Source organism: Phalacrocorax carbo, chromosome 6 (genome assembly GCF_963921805.1).
Source record: "Phalacrocorax carbo chromosome 6, bPhaCar2.1, whole genome shotgun sequence".
Taxonomy (NCBI): Eukaryota; Metazoa; Chordata; class Aves; order Suliformes; family Phalacrocoracidae; genus Phalacrocorax; species Phalacrocorax carbo.
Genome location: NC_087518.1, coordinates 3,725,338 through 3,747,350, shown reverse-complemented (window position 1 = coordinate 3,747,350; position 22,013 = coordinate 3,725,338). Strand labels below are relative to the sequence as shown.

At 40.6% G+C, this 22,013-nt stretch overlaps 1 protein-coding gene across 1 annotated transcript in view; it reads left to right on the top strand.

The window, feature by feature from the left end:
* The first annotated feature begins 1,421 nt into the window (after positions 1-1,421).
* Positions 1,422-22,013, top strand: part of LOC135313793 (contactin-6-like) — an 83,880-nt gene continuing 63,288 nt past the window's right edge. The window contains exons 1-2 of the mRNA XM_064453442.1: positions 1,422-1,597; positions 18,363-18,458. Of these exons, the coding sequence (XP_064309512.1) occupies positions 1,456-1,597; positions 18,363-18,458 (238 nt within the window). The 5' untranslated portion in view covers positions 1,422-1,455. The remainder of the gene's footprint in view (positions 1,598-18,362; positions 18,459-22,013) is intronic.

The following is a 22,013-nucleotide window of genomic DNA, read 5'->3' as shown; positions in this document are numbered from 1 at the left end:
TGGCAGACCCAGATAAATTATTTAATGTTACTAGAATTTGTTCACAGAGTTCAACTATTTCATATTTTAATCAGTCATTACTCATCTCTATAAACAAGAAGTGCCCACTTGAAAGGTCAGGATCCTTGCTTCCTCTGTATTTGTCAAGGCTTCCCTCAGAGCACAGAACTGCACTTCACAGCACAGTTTGAACATCTCCCTCCAAAAGAGCAACTACCTGTGCAGTCTGATCGTGTAGGGAAAGGTTTGTCCAGGTGTGTCCAGCTGTGTGTCCAGGTCAGACCTTCCAGGAATAGAGTGACGGTGCAAGCTTGCTCCGATTTGTTAACTGTGGAAACTACCATCGCTGCCAGTAAGTTCATCTCCCCAGATAAAAAGAAATAGGTATTTTTTTTATGCTGTGAACCTGCAGATAATTAACAAGGAGGCAACCGCCCTTGTTTCGAGGACCGCCACAAAGCCTTCTGCGAACCCAGAGTGAGCCATTCGCAACCTTCGTGTGGTCTTTGCATCCTACCGAAGGGTTGGCATCATGCCCACGTGGGTCGACAGAAAGGATACAGGCTGAAGAGATGATTGTGGCATAAAATTAGGAGAAGAAAATACCTGGTTATGGAGTTTTAGGATCGCTGACAACCTAAAGAGGAGCATTAAGAAGCCCAAAGCCCGCCGATGTCAGTGACCGAGGTCCTTTATTCTTCCTCCGGAGATCACGTGGACAACAAAAATTTAACCCCTATGTGACTAACATAAAGCTACAAAAGTTCCCTTCTTAAAACATATAATATTTATCTTCTTTGAAATACAAATCTTAATCTGACATTTGTAAATAGTTATGTAACGTTGCAGACACAGTCACACAACCCATTTTCTACTTAGTGGACTACCAGGGACAAACTGTGTTTTAAAATAGCAGCATTCTCATCATTAAATTATCAGTCTCAAACTTGCTGCATAAAAACTGCTCTCTCTGCTTTCATCTGTCCTCTGAAGTGTAATCCCTCCTGATCTATATCTCCAAATCATTTTTGTAAGCAGATTTATGACACCATTTGCAAGGACTGTAAAGCACATTCGGGTAGCATTTATATTATAAAAAATAAGGTAGCTGTAGTCGAGGCGTATACCATACTCTCAATTGTATGGATAACATAGTTTGTATGAATAAGTTATAATTACTTTTTGTAGACATTTGGATGAACATTGGTGACTAGCACAAAAGCAGTAAAGATTTTTCAAGGAACAGAATTACTGATATCGTTAAGATTGATATAAGAAGCAGTCTTGCGTGAAAAATGATATAATTTTGTGATATTTAACTACATTTTTATCATTACAGGTATGCTACAGCACACTATTTGAGATAAATATGAATAGGCTCTGTAAATTATAAGCATAATTTGATTTTTTTCCCCTCAAAGGTGGAAGCAAAATGGCACAGATATTGATCTTACCATGAGTTATCACTACAGGTTGGTTGGAGGCAGCTTGGCAATCAATAACCCACATAAAAAACAGGATATTGGAACATACCAGTGTTTGGCCACAAATTCATTTGGAACAATTCTAAGCAGGAAGGCAAAGCTTCAATTTGCATGTAAGTTGGGAAGATCATATTTATAAGAGCATTACTTTCTGATTAATTCTGCACATGAACTGTAATTTGTTGGATAATTAAAGTATCATTGGTGACTCTGTTCAAAAGGTTTAGCTTACTTCAGCAGTGCTTATTCTTAAAAAAGAAAAATTGTTCCTAGTAAATATTAATAACAAAACCAGACGTCTGATGGCCGCTAGCCCTCAGGAACAAAATCAGCTTTCAGAAAACTGAAAGGTCAAGGAAGAAGCGTGCAATTATTTTCACTTAATAAAGGTGTTTCCACCTTTTAAGACAGTGCTTTCTTTGCTACCTTGCAGGAAGTTACAACCGGGGGAGGGAAATGTTGCAAAAAGTTAGGCTTTCTATTTTCTATAGAGTAATGAGGTCTAACTGAGCCACAAAAACATCGTACCCCTAATGGCCACACTGATATTTTGTTATGTTAACAGAGTAAGAAACACTCTTTTCCCTTACACGAGTGAGCGAAATGGTGAGCTATGCTCTGAAACGGTTCATATTTCAGCTTGATTGGGTAGAGAACGTATGCTGCCTTGAGATGATTTAAAATTTATTTTAAGCTTGCTCCCCATTTCGCTTCTTCACAACTTCACAAACTTTTTCACAGCGTTTCTATGTGGTGACTGAGTTCTCCTAATGCCTGGGGCGGGGAGGGGGCGGGGGATGGACACAACAACAGCAACAACAAAAAACCCCCAGATATTACCTTCATTCCTTTTTCTTCAATATAAAGGTCTGAGCTGCCTGTTGCTGGGAGAAAGCAATTGTTTTCAAGCCTCATTAATAAAAGATGTGTCTAAAGCCAGCCGTGTGTCGCTATTTCAGACACCAGCAAACGTATTAATTATTAATCTTGTTCCATTTCTCATAGCAAATCTCATGTCGCAGGGGTTATACAAAGGAGACATTAGAGGTCAGGATGGTTCACAGACTCTCTTTTAGTAGAGATGATCAAACGGTATATCGCTAGTATCTCATTTAATAATGTTTTACCCTGAATTTCTCAAAGAGCTTTTGATTCCCAAGAGGTGGTCAAATCGAAACAAAAATTTTGATTCATTATTTTCCCACTTTCCCTGAAACATCTTTGCAAGCCAGCCTTCCTGTACGGGAAAATATTTCAAGATCTGGAGGTGAAAATTAGTGAGCGACAGAACAAATCCTATTTTAGAAAGAAGCAAGATTAGATGGCCACTTAAAAATTGTCTATGGAATCTGTAATCCCCAAGGAACCAGGATCAGCCAGGAACGGAGCTGGGAAAAGACCTAAAGAAAAGGAATAGCCTCGAATGAAGGCACAAAAGAGGTACAAAAAATTAAAAAAGGGGGGAGGGTAAGGAAAAACAGGGATATCTGTGAAAGAAAGAAGGCTCTGGTGGGCATAGTGTTCAGCATACCGTATTACTTAACAATTTCATCTTTTTTCTGGAAAATTCTATCCCTGATTCAAACTCCTGGAAGCATTTGGGTTTCCCATTCCCTGTTCTCCCAGCCCATAGGGATCGCGCTGGTGTGGTGCACCAGCTCCTGGGGTGTATAAATAGATCATCTGGCCAGTGCTCCTTTGCATAGTATTTAATTGTCCTTCCTTCCCATGGTTTTCTATGTTTACGTTTACCTATCACCATTTCACAGCCATGTGTGGGACCAAAGCTGGTTCTGGAAAATTGTCTCGTTTAACTCTTTGCAAGGAGAAGGGTTTGGAGACTCCTGGTGGGGCTGCGGGCCAGGGCTCTGCCCTCAGACATGCAAACCTGGAAGAAATCACCTGTGGTTTCTGGCCCGTGGGAGACAAAGCACGTCTCCGTGCGGTGCAGCTGATGCCGCTTAGCAGCTAGAGGACCTGTTTGCCAGAAAACGGACTTTGATGGCATTAAGTATTTTCAGCTGTTAAACACCAGTTCTTTAATACTGCATGCAGGCAAAGCATTCCCTCTGAAGCACTTAACACATGAAGAGCTTGAAGTCTCATGTCAATATGCAACAATCAAAATGGGCTAAATATCAAGCAGTTCCCCTGCCCAGGCTTCATACCCCTACCAAGACTCTTCCCAAAGTTACCGTGGGGAGCAGGTCACGACAAAGTTGGCTCTTGTTTGTCCGCAGCAGCAGACAAACCCACGCCAGCACCCTCCTTTAGTCCTAAACAGCAACCATTATAACGGTAAATATATCCCATATTCAAGAAGCACGCTACTTTTTCATTAACGGTGACAGACTTTTACATCCTTTCCCACACAGAAGAGAGAGGACAGTCAAATTGAAGGTTGTCATTTACATTGGCAAACACAAACATACAGGAAAATGCTTCAATTTAGTAGCATCGCTGTGAAACTAGGAGTTTTAACTTGTCTTACAAGAGAAAAAAAACATAGTACGTGGAAAACATTATAATGACGAGACTAGTGGAACAAATTACCTTGAATCAGTTACTACACAGTTAACATTTTCTTATTTCTTATTTTTATGTTGCCATCCAATTGACTTCTTTGTTTCAACCAATACTTCAGGCTATATCTTAAAATCCAGGCAGGCACGTTGATATTATGACACTTTCATTCGATACCTAACATAATGGGACTTTTCCCCAAGTGGGGCCGTCTGGAATATTATTGCCATCACCATGATAAAAACATGAATCAAGCCTATTATCCAAGTAACGAGGCTTACGCTTATTTGTCTTTTTACTACAAGGTAACTACCTCTGAGTTTGAATTAACGATACCTCTGGAAACCTATTGTACATCTCAACTTAATAGGTGAAAAATACTTTCTCCTTTGTTCAAGATAGCGAGGCCTCCGAGTAGCAAAATAAATGCGGTATGAGATTAGAAATATGTCTTCAGATTCAGCTGGAGTTTCATGCTTATCCTCTATTAAAAACAGAGCTGTCAAATGAAAGCTGCGGGAGGAATATTGTACAGAAGGAAGTGGCATAGATTATTAAAGCTACAAGCTGAAAATGAGAGACAGCATCAGTGAGAGAGAGCAGAGCAAGAGCACATAAATGCATTAGCAGTCATATGTTATTCGTACTTCCTGGCGAAGGTTTGTTTTGTCATAAATAAAGTTGAAAGCTCCCTATAAATCCTGTGCGTCTCTTGCTATCCAGCAAGCAGTACATTTTGAAAAGCAAACGTGTGTTTTGCAAGAGCTGGAGTTCCTGATCTGGATCTTCAGCCTGGTTAAAAAGCATTGGTGTCAGATCCCAGCTTGCGTAGCCAGAGCCTGGCACAGACCCACGCGGGTTTGAGTTTTGAGCTTTGCTCCCGAGTCACAACCTCCCACCCAGAGGGTACTTTCCCCTCTTCAAGTTCAGTATTGACATCCAACGCAAGGTCACCAATAACACTTCACCTCTAGCTACAGGGAAGGTCAAAGGCAATCCCATGGGGAATTCATCTTGGTGAACTATGCAGGAGAGACAGCTTGAAGAAAGACATGGGGACATGGAAGGTTTTCCTTCAGGTTTTACGCAACTTGGTTTCCAAACCAAAGTGAAAATGCTTGTGCACGAGCTTCCCAGATGTCACAGGTTTTGCTTCTCCTGCACGCACATCAGAGCACACACCTCTGGTGAAGCAGCTGCCCTGAGCCCCGCCGCCAGCGGAGCCACCTCCTGAAGCCACCACGGCTTCACCAAGGCCCGGGATCTCAGTCACATACAAAACTCACAAAAGAAAAAAGCATCCAGGTTTAAAGAAGTGTTTTGATCAGTAAAACTGGGGGTTTCTCCTATTCCGTGGTGCCAAGATGCATTTATATGCATATTAATGAGGTGTTTTGCAAAAAGTTATTTTTATTAATAAAGAGCATCTAAATTGCATTTCATGCCTTCAAAAGGCAAACGAAAACCTGTTGTAGAGAGCTGCTTAAATATGGCTTCAACCCAAAATCTATCCCAAGGCACACAGGGGATTTGTTTTAATTATTTTGTCAGTTTTAAGTAAAAGTAACTGTGTGTAAACAACTGGTCTTGAGGGAAATCCCCATAACTAGCTGCAGTAAAACAGTCTGTCCAGGCCTCTTGTTAATTCTTTTAGTACTCATACGTGTCTGTAACAGAGACATTGAGATAAGGGAGAGAAACAAGAAATGCAATTAAATAAACTAGGTAAAAAAAGTACTCCACCATGAAGAAGAATCATGTGTGAACCTAATTCATAACTATTCAGGGCATAAATCCAGAAAATTCAGTATTAACTGAAAACATCTAGTTGCCTAGGGATCTTAGACTCTCAGGCAAATTGTTCTACCATCGCTAATAGACAGTTGCGATGATTGCGGCTTTCTCAGGCCTCAGGCCCCCATTATTAATCATTAATTCAGAGAAACAATGACAACAATTTAAATTCATGAATAGGATTAGTCAGTTTGTCCTGAACCACACAGGAGGGCATGCAGTGGAAGACATTAGACCACATATTTAAAAGTTTCCCCCACTGCTACAGACCAAGGAAGGATTTTTCTTTGGCATTTTTTTGGCTGCAACCACATTCTCGTGTTTTTCAAAGGGGAGATCAGGGGTTTTGCTTGGTGTTTATTTTCAATAGCATTTTTCTCTACACACATGTCCTCCCTCCTCTTGGCCAGCGATGACATGCTGGTGGCAGCGTGGATGAGAGGGATAGTGCTGGAGCACTTGGAATAAAATCTGCAGCTCCCAAGTGCTCTCACGTGCTTTTTGTCAGCTAGACAGAAGATGACACAGTTTTGCTGAAATAACAAATTAAAGAGGCAATAATTCCTCCTGGACAGAATTTTTTCCATTCTGAAACATAAAATAGGAGTCCATCATTAGCATTTAACTGTTTCAGGGGAAATATATTAAAAGCAATCAAGCCCATTTAGTCTTCGCTAGATCACGACAGTCTGAGCATTAGCAAAGCCCTGTTAGAGCGACTGTCTGAGGTGCTCAGCTAGCATGAAAGCCCACTTCTCCTCTGATTACTTCATCATGTTATTTACCTTTCACTGCACACAAATTACAGAAACATCACAAAGCAATATAGCATGCCTCAAAATGTCATAACCCTTTTTACTTGTAGTATACGCTTTGAAACAGAAAATAGAAAAATCAATACACTTAGATCAGATAGGCTGAATTTGCAAAGTCTGGGCATGCATGAATTTTAGTCTAAATGGCACATATACATCAGGATTGGTTGTATTGTGGTGCTGTGCGTGTCCAGAAATCCCTCTGTAACAACTGCATTTGATTAAAAGGTGTGCTAGGTGTTGTAACTACCACCTTGAGTAAAGCTCGCTGGGTCTTTAAACTGATTGTTAATTCATCACCGCACGCGAGGGCCGGCATACTGATGGTGCTGCCTAGCAGCTTATACTGCAAGAACTTCTTTCTGTTTCAAAAGGAGGTATATGCTTCTCAAGTGAGTGTTCAGCAGGCACTCGGGGATGGCCAGCTGATAGCTGAAGGGCAAACAGGAGGAAGAGCTCGGCTTTCCAGTGGCAGAAGCAGGTCACCATCAAAGATACAGCCCCCAAAGTTTTACTTCATTTATTGCGCTCCCTTATCCTCTATAGGGACACTTCAGGTTAAGTCCTAGACTTGCCTCTGTTCACATCATTCTCTAACCTACAAATGCTAAGTAATGCGTTAAGCCTACCTCTCTGTTTGATATGGTATACATAACTATATATATTTTATATAATGCAGAAACATATCTCAACCTGCAGATATGTGGAGAATCAGACAGCAAACAGTGTCCTTCCTAGGCTCCGCACAGCCCTCCTGCTGATCCCGGCAACACCTCACAGTCTGCATCTTCCCGTGAGCAGGCGAGAACAAAAATGCAACCTGGAGTAGCAACACTCCATGCAGGTCAATCCTTTCCGGAGGATGGAGCTACAACTGTCATGTCTCCTTATGTCACTAAATAGGCTCACAGCTCAGAATTGCCTTTTGGACTTTTAACCACAGTTAAGGAATCCAGCATAACTACAGCAGCAGTACCTGCCTCTACCTCTGTACGGGTGGGTGGAGTGTAAGCTTCTGAACAGAACGAGTTACAGTAAATATACCAAGAATTCAGTTTATTACTTGGAAATAAAGCCCATATTCTGACAAAATTCTGCCTGTAGTAAAAGGAAACGGAACTTTCATTTATCAGTTCTGATTGCTATGGACACTTTGTCCCAATGCTCCAGCACTCTCCGCAGCAGTTCCCCATAGTGGGAGTCTACATCAAGGTCTGTCTTTAATGGATGCTCTCCATGGAGCAGACCCAGCAGCCTCAGGCATATTTTCTTTTTTTCCCCTTCTTCACATAGTTTCTTCACAAAGTTAGGAAAAACATGGCAAGAACCTGAAGCGCATTGCTGTAAGGGGTCTGTACGCTGCTCTAGCCACTCTGAAACAGGGCACTGTGTTTCATTCAAGGCTACTTTGAGCAGAACATTTGCAGAAGTGGCTATAGGTGATGCAGCTTATTCACTCAAAAATGCTGCAAGACCTCACTATGTTCAGCTCATCTTTCTGTGTCTCTGTTGAGCTTTCCAGTATTTATTTCTCTGCAGAAGTCTGCGCAAACACAGGCTCTCACAGACTTAAGGAAAAGCAGGATCCATCAACCACCATTTAACAGTGGTGAAGCAGGAAGCCTGGAAGGGTTTCACCTGCCTGCTGACAGGACAAGGCAAGGTGATAATAGCATTTCTATTTTAAAGCTGAGATACTACAATCATAAAATCATAGTATACCAGGTTGGAAGGGACCTCAGAGATCATCTGGTCCAACCTTTCTTGGCAAAAGCACCTTTTAGGCAAGATGGCCCAGCACCCTGCCCAGCTGAATCTTAAAAAGTGTCCAATGTTGGGGAATCTACCACTTCCCTGGGGAGATAATTCCAGTGGCCGATTGTTCTCGTTGTGAAAAATCCTCTCGTGCCCAGTGGGAACCTCCCCAGGAGTAACTGGGACCCATTAGCCCTCATCTTTTCCATGTGACTCCTTGTAAAAGGGGAGTCTTCATCTTTGTAGCCACCCTTGACATACTGGAACATGGTAATAAGGTCTCCCCTAAGCCTTCTTTTCTGAAGGCTGAACAAACCCAGTTCTCTCAGCCTTTCCTCATACGGCAGGCTTCCCAGAATCCTACAAGAATAGGATTATGCAAATAACCAGACATTCGTAGAATCATTAAGGTTGGAAAAGACCTCTGGGATCATCAAGTCCAACAGCCAAACCAACACCCCCAGGCCTCCTAAACCTCAAGTGCTGCATCTACACATCTTTTAAATACCCCCAGGGACGGCGACTCCCCCACCTCTCTGGGCAGCCTGTGCCAGGGCCTGACCGCTCTGGCAGGGAAGACATTTTCCCTCACATCCAACCTAAACCTCCCCTGACGCAGCCTGAGGCCGTTCCCTCTCGTCCTGTCACTGGTGACTTGGGAGCAGAGACCAGCCCCCCCCTCACTCCAGCCCCTCTCAGGCAGCTGCAGAGAGCGAGAAGGGCTCCCCTCAGCCCCCTCTTCTCCAGGCTAAACCCCCCCAGCCCCCTCAGCTGCTCCTCATAAAACCTTCATTCCTGATGACAGGAAAGTCAGTCTGGAATCTTAAAACCAGAAGGCATGAGTATGTCTACATAACAAAGGGGTTTTGCTTTCTCCATCCTTCCCTAAAGGTTTGAGTCTGCTCTGTCTGCTGATGTCCACCAACAGCAAATGCAGCCATGACCTCCCCGTCATCAAACGCACAAACCGGAGCCAATGGTAGCAACATCCCTTTTTTACATAACATTGTAGCAGGCGGAGCAGCATCAGAACCCCAAGGTGGACTTTTCTCTCTCTCAAATGGTTTCAAACATCTCAGAGTACTTCACCACCATGTTCAAGGCCATGCTGTATCAGGACACTTTGTTAAAGCTGGTTTATTCCATTAGGTTAGTTGCTTAAATTTTTATTATAAGAGGAGGCTCTCACTCCTCTTGTGTGGGGAATTATTTATCTGTGAAATGGAGACATACATTACAGAGATGTTGTAAGGAGCGTTACAGACAGTGAGCTAGTCAGATAAAGTATAATAGGGAATGTATAAGTATTTGCAGATTATCTTTTAGTTATATATTACTTACTATTCGGCAGTTCCTATAAAAGTGTTTATCCTAAATCAGCCCATTGCAAGCTGTATTGGAAAAGCAATATATGTGATTGAGATATGGTAGGTAACAAAGCATCTGCAGGTCCCAGAGCTGCTAGATTCTGATTGATAAAATTTAATATTTTTGAGGGATAAACCCAGTCTATATTTGTAGTCTGGGTGATTTTCTTTTTATCTGCTCTGCTTTCATTGCAGACAATATGACTTAGATTCCAATAAATTATTGAATGAAATATCTATAATGTCCACATGAGCTTCTTCATTCTTTGGTGTGACATAAAAAAGTTTCAGGTGGAGGCTTGCAAGGAAAAAAATTACCAAATTAAATCCTTCAGAATAAATGACCGGCTTTTTGAATAGAAATAATGAAATTGATTAGTTATATTTGCAGTGAAGGTTGTCTAACACAAAGGTTTCAGGGTACAAGATAAACTCCCCTGTTCCATAGCTTATGTTGAAAAAAAGAGGAACGCTGTGTGTCGTTGGTACTTTCCACAGCATGAAGGCATAAGGCCACAGGGACAGCCTTTCTCAATCACCAGGCCACATCTGGTACAGAAGAATGCACCATGTTGTAAATATTTATTTCCTATTGCTACTGAAAGAACAACTAATAACATATAGTACACCTGAAATCCCACTTACAAGATTCACATTCAAAAATCCTTTACATCAGTCACATGGGTAGATCTTGACATTCCTGTTGGAAGGAAGACTTTGATGGCTTGCAGCTGCAGTGACGAGGTAAAGCAGTGGTGTCTGGGGATTACCCAAGGTACTTCTGCAGGAAGTAGTTCTATACTGGATCGAGATCTCCAAAGGGCTGGGCAAGAATTTGGGAAGGGCTGAAATATGCCTGGACATGCTTGTTGCACACTTCCAGCAGTCCATAAGAGCCCTCTCTTCCTTGCCATTTTTTTATTGTACATATTACGAGTGCAGATTATCATATTGTTGGTAGAGCCATTATAAAAAGAAGTTAATCGCCTGAAGTGGGACTGTGGGGTGTTTAACGAGAGGGACCCAGCAGGACCCTGGACGATGGAGGCAAAAGGGGCTCTCTGCAGGACCTGGGGTATGGCTGCTCGATGCCAACAAGGTCAAGGTCCAGGGGAAAAGGCAAGCTCACGAACCATCTCCACGCACCCTGGGAAACCAGGTCGCTGCAGGAGCAGGGGAAAATATAAATGAAAGCAGCCAGGTTTGGATAAGTGTTAACACCCCTGCCAAGATGTAGTTTGACACAGGGGGCCAGGGCCATCTTCGATATAAGTCAGTCAAATCAGTGTAGTTCTGGCAGGGATAAATCTGGCCCATGAGATCTAGGCTGGGGAGAGAAATCTGTTTTTAAGAGCACTCCAATCTGGAGAAAACTCGTGCAGACGGCAAAGTGACTCTGCGATGACAGGTGACAAATGAACTCTGCTGTGACAAGTGAGAAAACTGTTCAGGAATATAAAATATTAAAAATATATTTCTTACGTCCCCCTCCCTTTGAGGGGGTCAGATCCTCAGATATGCTTCTGGCCTGCAGATAGGGTTTAGAGTAAGAGCCCTAAGGCTGCATCAACACTTACTGCTCAGTGCAAGTCCTATATGTTCTGCTCAGAAGAGAGCTTTAATGTTTTATGCTGCTAACTCTGTAAAAGGGGAAAAAATAACAAAAAGCAGATGTAGACCAGCACTACAGCTTCACAGCATATGTTTCTTTGCTCTGGGTTTCTTGGTGCATGAACAAAAATCGAGTCAGCTAAGGATTTTTTTCCCCCCCTCACTCTCCCAGTTTAATTTAATTGTGACCTTCCATTTTTTCCTCTAGAGAAGCCTGATATTACTTTGTAAAGGGCATTTTCACTCTTTAATTGAAAAAGACAATCAGGCTGTGGCAGAAATTATTGTTCCCCACCTTGAAAATTAGTGCCTGGGTTGGCTATTCATACCATTTAAGCTGAATTGAAGTCCTGGGGCCCATGTGCATCCTAATGTGTAAATTACAGGTCCTCTCCCCTTAGAAGCTCCAAAGCAATTTAACTAAATAAAGGAGCACTGATGAAGGTCCTTGGGTGATTATGCAGCTTTGGAGAAGGGCAAGACCCAGTGATTGTGCTTTTCCCTCTCGGTTTGGCAGGCGGCTCCACCGGGCAGAGGAGCAAGGGCTTTGGGGCGAGAGTGGCAGCAGGGCGTTCCTGTTGGCCTTGTTTTGGGGGGAAGGAGGGGGCAACTTTCTCTTTTAACCAGGGTTGGATGCAGTGTTCACCTCAGGTGGAAAAACTAGAAGAAAAGCGGGAATTAGAGTTGATTTTTAACCTGTCCTAGTGAAAAGAGACACTCAAGTGTTGCCCAGGCTTGTCCTGGCTGAAGCAGCTCCAAGTCCTACAGACCCTGGGATGTTACAACACTGACAAAGCAGAGGCTCACATGTACTTTAAATAGGGAAGGAGCAGAAGAACTTAGTAGGTGTTTAGTGGAAAACACAAGTGTTTAAAAATCAGGAAATGGGAAATGCTAAGCAGCTTTCAGACACCTTAATTAGAGATAACACAGCTCTTAATCTCAGAATTGAATTCATAGAAAATCAATTAGAACGTTTAAAAAAATTGAGATTAGATGGTAAAAGGAAAAGATTAATGTATTGACACTATTATCAAGACAAAGGAACTGTCAGAAGGCTGGTTTAGCAAGTTTACCGCAGTTCTGAAAGCTGAAGAAAGTTTACTTTCCAGTGAAAGTTGCAGGAAATGAGATTAGCCATTCCTTTGGGAGGTATCTGGAGAAAGAGAGATATTTCCATAACACACCCTATTGGTAGCCAAGCTGCAAGAGGTTGGTACTAGCCTCCTACAAGACAATGCTGTACAACAATAGTGAGAAGCAAGAGGCATGGCTAGATGTGCAGGAGGTCTTGTGGAGCAGTCCGAACAGAGGACCACAGCCTTTTGGCAACGGGCACAGTCTGCGTCTAAAAGTGTTTCAGGCAAACAAAAGTTTGGGACTTCTCATATGTGCAAGAACAAGGAACAAAAAACCAAACTCTGGCCAAGTATGGGTCCTCCCTGAATCCAAGATAATTTAAAAGATCCAATAAGTTCCAGTTTACCTATTTGCAGCTATAACAAACCTGATTCCTCTGGATCAGACATTGAACTCAGACCCACGCTGACCAACGGGCCCCTTAATTCATCAGTCACAGCCGAAGGTGACTAATTGCCAGCTCTTAACACAAGTGTTAAAAATGCTTATAGCAAATCATAACTTCTTTTAAACTGCTGAGGTTGTAATTTTTATCCCGTTTCCCTGTGAAAGAATTTCTATTGTGATACATCACATCCAGTATCACCGATCTTAATGCAATATATCATCGCCAATAAGAGAAACAGAAGAGAGTGAAACAGATGTGATATATCACAATTTGACACAGCCACATGAAAATGTGAAAAATGTTATTGATTTGTCCTCAGGAGCACAGCTAACTTGTAAAGTGCTCTTACTACTAATGCCTTAACATTCATTGCACATTTCAATAACAAGTAATTACAACTATAATATTTGGGATTATGTAATGACAAAACATTTATAAAAAATCAAAAGCTCAAGAAAGCATGAAATTACATTAATTCAGATGAACTGTTAGTAATTATGCAAGGTGATAAATTGGACTTTCTCTGATTGTCTGTAACAATTTCATATATTAAAATGCGCCAGTTTTCCTTTTTGCTTGTCAGTAATACAGAGATGTCCTATGCTTGTTCTTAAAATGGACTGGTTTGGAAGTGCTACACCTACCCCCGAGCAGTTTAAGGAATATCAAACACACAATTAGGAGGTTGAAATGAATGAGTTGTTACTTGCGATTAGGTTTTTGTTCCCATCAGACATACTTATGAAGGAGTTCCCTAATCGCAGGAGAACTGACCATGCCTTCACACATTCTGTTGTGCAAGTTAAACCTACCACTCTAACACTTCTAAGGCAGTTTTATATTAAAAAACGTGCACAGATGTGTGGGTAACAGAGGTGGTGAGGAAATAAGGAGATATATTTTCATGATACAATCAAGAATTAGGTCAGTGCTGAGCTTTAAAACACTGAAGAAAAAAAACACTCTTTAGCTGAAACTATTAACTAGGCTATTAATTAATACAAGTACTTAGGTAGGAAATATTTGTGTGTATCAGTTACATTTGTTCCTATCTCCATAAATCATCGCTGCAAGTAAACACCTCACCCACCATCGTGGGTTTCCTTGCCTTCTCTCGATAGCAGCTCTGTACTAAAGAAAGCTACACCAATGGTCATCCTCATCCAAAAATGCTGTTCTTCCCACCTTCTATTTTTATTGTAATTTAATATCTACCACAAAGACTTGCAGGGCATATCCTTCGCTGCCATAAATCAGCATAATTTCCTTGACCCCAAAGAGGTGCTATTGACTTACACCAGCTGAAAAAAGCTCTGGCCCATTCCTCTTCCCCATTCCTCCTTGGAGTTGAAACCCTCCTTGACCTCAAGTATCCCCACTTACATCAGAGAAAACCATGCCATTCTCTAATTTCGTTTCCGCAAAATGCCATGTTTTGCTTGCTCTGAGCACACACCTTTCTCACTTAGGTCTGCAAATGTTCCCAGCCCAAGATGACAACTTCTTGCCACACACAGCTGAGTCCATATATTTCCACTCTTCACGGTGAGGAATCACTTGTTCACCTGAACATCTTGCTTAGCCTAAATGACCTCATTATCACATCCAGCTGATTAATTGTGCTATACAAATAGTAATCCGCCAACAAGCACAGGGCTGGCAAAAAGTTGGGTTTTTGTTAAAACTCACAGCTGAGAGCAATGCTGAGAGGGAGAGAGCTCATTTGTAAAGGGAGACAAATACAGACAAAGAAAGGAAGGAATTATGTAGGAACTAGGTGATAATTTATTTATAGATCTCTGCAGAAACACTGAAGTTAGCAAATATACCATCTGTTAAATAGTCATACTATTCCTAAGTGTATATTAGCAATCTAAATGTATGCCAAACACCTGATCTTAGTGATCTTATTTGATACTCTTTTTTTGACAAGCAACATTATGCTTTATTAGATTACGTCATGTTACATTATAAAGCCGTGCTAGGTAACGGTAACTGGGAGAACAGGGTGGTTGTGCTCTGTTGCTGTAAATGCCCGCTCAGGGCAAAGAAGTGGCCAGATTTTCAGAATAACAAGAGCAGAGTAGAATAGCTACATTTAAATTAACCTTCAGGGTTTTATTTTAAAATATATATTTAACACATTTTAGATTGAAATTAATAATTGAAAATATACACAATCCCACGGGGGAGGGGGGAAATGGATGCAAAAACTTTTTGGGCAAAAAGACTGCTTCCGGCAAAAAGGAACATTATTTCTGATGGCCCACCTCATTCCTTTATCACCCTGGGCTACATAACAAAGACAAACAATTTTATAACTCATTATTGAATACCGTCTGAATGAGGTGTCATAATATTTCACAGGAGATGCTGCCTGCCTGGAGAAAGGGTCCAATAGAGATGATGACAGAAGTAAGACTGACTCCCCTATTGAGTTATTTTTACTCATTTTACTGTTTGGCTCTTTCAGGATTTTTTTTAACATGCAATGATTCTTTATTGCAGAGCAAGGCACTGAATAAATTTATTTCATACAATTATCTATCAAAATCAACTTCAGACAGAGAGGAAAAAGATCATTTCTGTTTAGGGCCACTAAATTTTATGGGGGTGGGGGTTTCTAAAAGGCACAGTGTAATGACCTGAGAGTCAAGCACTGGAATGGGTTGTATAAAGGAAATCTCTATCCCTAGAGGCCTTTAAAAATGGGTTAAATGAGCGTCTGTTACAAAGGACATGGCGTTCTACCTGTTATGGGCCAGAGGAATATATTAAATGACAATTTTTGTGCCTCCATATCTACTTTTTTATACCTGTGGTTCACTAGTAAGCGCAATGGGATGAAAATCATCTCCCCAGCACTAGGAAGAGCTGAGCTGCTTTGTATAACTGAACTATAAACCTGCTATGAGAGAGCTGGGACTCTTGCATACAGATTTGGATACTCATTTTAAGGTTGAAAAGTGCAGAATGAAAAGGCAAAGTCATTCTTTTCCCTCTCATATAATCCAACGGAGTCTTGCTAATTATTAAAAAAGTGGATCCCAGAAGAGATCTAGTACTACTGGTTTTTCAATATTTAAATCAGGGATACTTGTCCTGATTTTAATGGAGAAACACAGACAGGTGATACAGTTTCTAAAATTAGAGTAAAAGTGATACCATGACATATCATGTCATTAAACTAAAAATTGCTACTAGCAACTTATTACTTTCCAATTTCAGAGTAAAGTATTACATAGTTAATTCTGAATTGTCATGAAAATCTTTTCCTACTGCTGCACGGTGCTACTTTTTTTTCCCCTCCTTTCACAAAAGTGACATTTTGTTCTCGGCAGAAAAGTAGACCTGACTATACCATAGAGGAAAGCATTGGAAACCTCTAGTTATACTACATACCTTTGCCATACAGCCCAAGAGTTCTGGGGGTTTTGTTTCTTTGGGGTTCCTTTTTTTTTGTGTTTTATTTTTTGTTTGTTTGGTTTTTTTAAACTCCATTTTTAAGTAGAAACTGTACAATCCGCATTGTGTTAGCAGCTCAAGGAAAGTGATAGGCATGGGATATGTGAGCATTTTTGTTGCTAGCGCCTGAATCCTAAAAGATCTGGATGTTTTGCACCTTTCTAATCTTTTTTTTTCTACTTAACAAAATAAATAGGAAAATTCAAGGGTCTTTTTTCCCCTCCATACAAAGCTGCCCCTTCTCCCAGAGCAGACAAGCCTCGGGGCAGCCAACCCAAGCAAATCACCTTCTAAACTCTTGACAGTTGACCCAGGGGCCACTTTTCCACACAAATATTTTCTGCTGGCCTTTTTCTTCTCGGAAAATGCTTAACCCACAGGAAAGAAAACAAAAAGGAGAAAGCTGATAAATTTTCTCAGATTGACTTTTCAGAACAGGTAAATAAATAAATCCACATATTTGGAGACTGGACCACTAAGTGCCTTCTAATTACAAATCCAAACTCCAATTGGTCATATTACATCCATCCACTGTTTTCTTTTCCAATTAGTATTACAGGATGGAAGAAACCCAAGTAAATAAATATTTCTTTTTTTTTGTTTGTTTGCCTTTCTTGTGTGTTTGGTTTTTTTTATTTTGTCCCTCCAGACTACCCAGACTGCAAGACAGAGATCTAGCCAGCAGGCAATTAAAAGAACATCAGAGTTTAAAACCCTTTCCCAGTGTATTGACAGGTACCATCTATTGTGGTTTTGACAGCGCAAGGAGGTGCTACAGCTGCCTAATTCAATTCAGTCACCTCTGAGTAGACAATGTCTTCATAGGAGACCAATATACAGGAGATGAAGAGGAGGAAAAGAAAAATTAACCGTGTAAAGTTCAGCTAAGGGGGAGAAAATTGATATATTGACATAAATAGCTGGGCCTGTACAGGTAGTAATCGTTATTGCTTTGATCAACGAGAACTGTTTCTCTCTATTGAGCTCTGGATCAGGTAGTTGTTCAGCTGATGAAAAATGGAACAGTTGTTTGAAATAAGAATCTGCAGCAAGGTAAGCTGCAGATATCCGCTTTTAAGGGGGAGCTGATACTATTTATTATATAAAATCATATTCTGAATCTATTTTAAGCAATTGTTCCCCAAAGTACTCTGACAGAAGTAGTAAGTCTTCTCATTAGGGTGAGAACTGAATCAACAATAATCACTTTTTAAAGTACATCTATTGTGTCAGGTTTTGTAACTGAATTATTATTTGAAGGGGATGAGATTGATAAAAATACTTCCACATCTTGGTGAAATGCAAGAAAGTAGAAGAGAGTGAGTATGATGTCAGACTCAGTAAAAAAATTAATTAATAGCCATAAAAGTCACCTGTGGGAGATAGACATGGTCATATGTTTATGCAGGAGTTTTCCCCAAACCACCACATGATTTCCTACTGGTAGTATCCTCTTTCTCCCCTCTTTTAAAACCAGTGGCAAAGTTTGTTGAAGTCAATTAAAACATCGACTTACTGCAGCCAGCTTTAGGACAGAACAGCGTAAGAATACAACATACTTTTATCATCATTTAAACACACACTCTGTGAGAGTCCTGGTGATGATTAATTATCACTTGTATATATAGAAAAGCACAGCTGCTTTTTATTTCTATAGAAAAAGAAAAAACACAAAATGCTTTTTTCCTACTCATGCAGATTAAGAGGCTAATAAGTTCCAAAAAAAAAAAAGATGCTAGAAAAAGTCATAGAATAATATGCTAGCTTTGCAATTAGGAACCATAAATACAAACTCACAGGCTTAGAGTTTGCTTTATGAATAGGTATTTCATGATTGCCAAAGGACTAGGTTGGACAAACTCATTTTCCGTACAGTGGCAATTCACATACTGAGGTTATATTACGCTATTGAATATCTGAATATGTTCCTGAGTGACATAAGCATTGCATAGCTTGGGGTACAGTTAGCTATAAATCTGACAGATAATAACTGGGTCTTGTTTTCTCCTTCTCTCTCAAGATCTTGAAAACTTTGAAACAAAAACGAGAAGCACAGTGTCAGTCAGAGAAGGTCAAGGAGTGGTTCTGCTCTGTGGTCCTCCACCGCATTACGGAGGTATGATGAACAGCCCTACATCACGTGCATCCTAAACATCAGCTGCTACAGCTCAGAAGTCATCGTCTCTGCATCTCCCTGCCTGATTAGCACTGGAATTTATTTGTGCATAAAGCATATGGGTTTACAGCAAATTCAGATTTCATTTCTTTAAAGGACAGTGGGGTTTGTGCTTTTTAGATGACTCGTGTCATACTTTCAGCAGGAGTGACCACACATCCACAGGCCCTGCAGTTTTCTGGGCGCTAGCGCCAACATCCTGCTCTCAGCAACGTTGCTGCAATTCTTCTTAAAGAAACAGAGTTATAAGATAAATTCCCACGAGAAGGTAAAGAGCGATCTATAAAGAGGATGCAGTATATCAGAGATGCAGAGAAACCCATCAATCAGTTTAAAGCCTGCAAGTCTTGAACAGAGACGAAATGTCAGTTCACTTAGTGTTTACAGCCATATGAAAGAAGTATATAATCAAGGAAATGAAGTGAAACCTGGTCCTTTAGGGCAGAAAAGGCTTAAAAGAGTTCCTGAGATGTATCAGTGGGACAGACAGAGAGACAAAACATCCATCCTTGAGTCAGTAAGCTATTGTTTCCTTCTCACTGTAGGATAAAATTATGATTTGACAAATAGGAATGAGGAGAAGAAAACATTCAGAACAAATAAATAGTTAACAAGTGAGCTCACCCCAGATTAATTGAACAGAAAAAGTAGTATCCATGAACAAAGCCTTCGCCACAGTGTTTCCTAAGCTGGAAATGTGAGCTGTTGACCAATAGGCCTGAAAAATATATTCTCTGAAATAACAAGTCTCTAGAGAACAGGAAGCGAGTTCTTTTGTCATCCATAAACATTGTATTTGTGATCTAAAATTACATGCCATGGGGATGAAGTACATGGAGGGAACTATGATAAGCTGTATATTATCTCAGGATGCTTAGGAAGTTGCTTTTATTGAAAAGGATTGTATATTTATTTCTTTTTTAATTGAAACCCTTGCCTCTGACTGACAATACCTACAGGAGAAAGGATTACTAGCCTTGCAAGTGTTCTGTACAGTACTGTGTGACTGGAATTAGTTAGATATGAAGGCATTTGGAAAATATACCATACCAGCAGAAAGAGAGTGGCCTTTCCTATACCATTAGCATAAGTAAGACAATACAAGCTGTGTAACTCATCCTATACACTAAGAATCAAAACTGCTCTTAGAATGCAACTTAGTAGACACAGCCTATAACCAACGCAGACCTTTTGCTAGTATGAGCATTTGCAGTGAAACTGAAATTAATTGTTCAGGTAGAAAACACTGACTACACTCTGAAATAATTTATCTGTGTCTTTGAAAAGACCCAAGGGAGGCAGAGCAGATGGATACAGCCCTTCAGGCACTCCTTCCTATAGACCAGCTGCTTCTTTCCTCAGGATGAGTCACTTAACGGACCTGGCCCTACCTACACGTTACAGGGAGGGAAGAGGAGCACAGTCCTGGTGGTAACTGGTTTGTTTTCCTTTGACTTGAAGGAAAACTGAAAAACCTCTGTACAACAGTTTTCCAAGCAGCTATCATCAATATAGTTATTTTGGAATAGGATGAGTAGCTAAAGCCTCCTGCCACCCTAGCAGGTCTGTATCTGCCTCTTCTAGCAATAGAAAAGACAAAGACAAGAGCTTAAGAAAGCAGCAAGTTTTTATTATTTATAGTTTCTTCACATATAACATTGAGAACTACAAAGGGGTAGCTAAAATGAGAGTTCAAGAAATATTTTTTCCACCTACATTATCTAGAGAATTGGTTCACTTCTCTTTGTACCTCACACAAGAGACCAACATATTACCAAGCTTATCTAACCCTATATGCCAAACAGTCTGGAGTGAGATTTTTCTGCCAGGTTCACAGGAAAGCAAGCTCTGCAGTCATCATTTGATGACCCAGCTGTTTGTCATATGCTGCTAATATCTTTCTACATTCAAAGTACTTAAAACATCTAAAGCTTAAGTCAAGGCAAACTTAGTTTTGTGACAAGAACAGCTATGCTACTGCTTGTTTTAGGTACATGCTTATTAACTATGAGTGTGTTGATGACCTATTTTTGTTTATACAAGAAAAATAAGTTATTTTATTCTAATAGGGTATAGAGAACATATTAGGCAGCTAAACTACAAGAAACAAGAAAAATTCAGAAGGGTTGCTCCAACAACTTCCACATCAGCTTTAGACCTTAAACTAACTCTCAGAGAACAAAATCCTTATAGAGTTGCTATCCTGAAACCTTTCATGTTAAAGGAGAACCTACTCTGTGTTGCCACAAGCAAAGATTAGTACTTTGAACAAAATTCAAAACAGAAAGAAAAAAAATCCACCTTTTAAACACAAATATATTAGACCAAGGCATTAAGACTTTAGTAGAGTTAATGAATAAGAAATAACAGGTAGCTTTTAAGAAAAAAGGGGAAAAAACCCTGCCCCATACTACCTGACCCAGACCAAACCCTCCACTTCCTCCCCCAGCCTCTCCTTGCCTATTTATGCACCAGCTGCTCTCCAGCCTCAGCTGTTGTTATTTATGAGGCTCATTAACACACCTTATAAAGTTCAGCATGTGACTTTCTTCTGCTTGTTAGTGAGGCTCTGGAGTGCAGAGGTGAGAAAGTAAGCTGTATTTCTTTTTCTGAGAAGTGTCTCTTCTCTAGCTTGAGTTCATTAGGTGAGCTTTTTTTCCTTATGTAATCAACATATAGTAGTATTTTATTACCAAAAAATAGTGCTTTATATAGCAGTAGGAGGTAGAGGAAGGGAATTTGAAGAAGGCTTCATTTCTGTAGCTATAGATAGGCTTGACCTGCCTCTGATTAAGAAGCTGCTGCCTAAATGGTAATATTTGACACAAGGCTATGGGGTGGACTGTTATTAATTTATTTTCTTAGAAGCAAAGTCTGACGTAAGGTCTGTTTCCTTCAAGCTGGCTCCCTGCAGAGCTTTAAGGAAGTTCCTAATCTTGTTAGGAACAGCAGGACCACTCGTGCATTTGCATTTACTTGTGTGGAAGAGCTGCCAGGGTTTGAAGCTGGGATGCTGAGTCTGTAGGCTTTTCTCTATGCTGAGATTACTATACCAAGGCTGCATTTAAAAAAAGGTAAAACAAAGCACTCTTAAGAAAATAAGAGCCCTGTGGACCTGCTTAGTGGGTGAATATGCCAAAGGGTGGGAAGGAGCTGCATATGAAAGCAGGAGATGGGAAACTTGGTATGTGGAGGAGGTGGGATGAGCAGTGCTGCCTTATGTAAAAGGGTCTTTGACTTCTGCCTCAGGTTGTTTCTGCATTTTTATATTAAACAATCTGCTTGATAAAATGTGAAATCTTAAAAGGAAGGTTTGACGTGTATCTCCCTTTCTAAAGCCGAGTGCCTTAGTCATGAATTTAGAGTCCTTTTCTCTCTGCTCCTATTTCTCAATGCTCCCATGAATCTTTAATCCTTTCCTGTCAGCTCTGGCAGGAGAGGGAGAGTCTCTTTCCTGAGCCCAGCCTGTAGCTGTTCTCCTGCAGAATGAGCAGT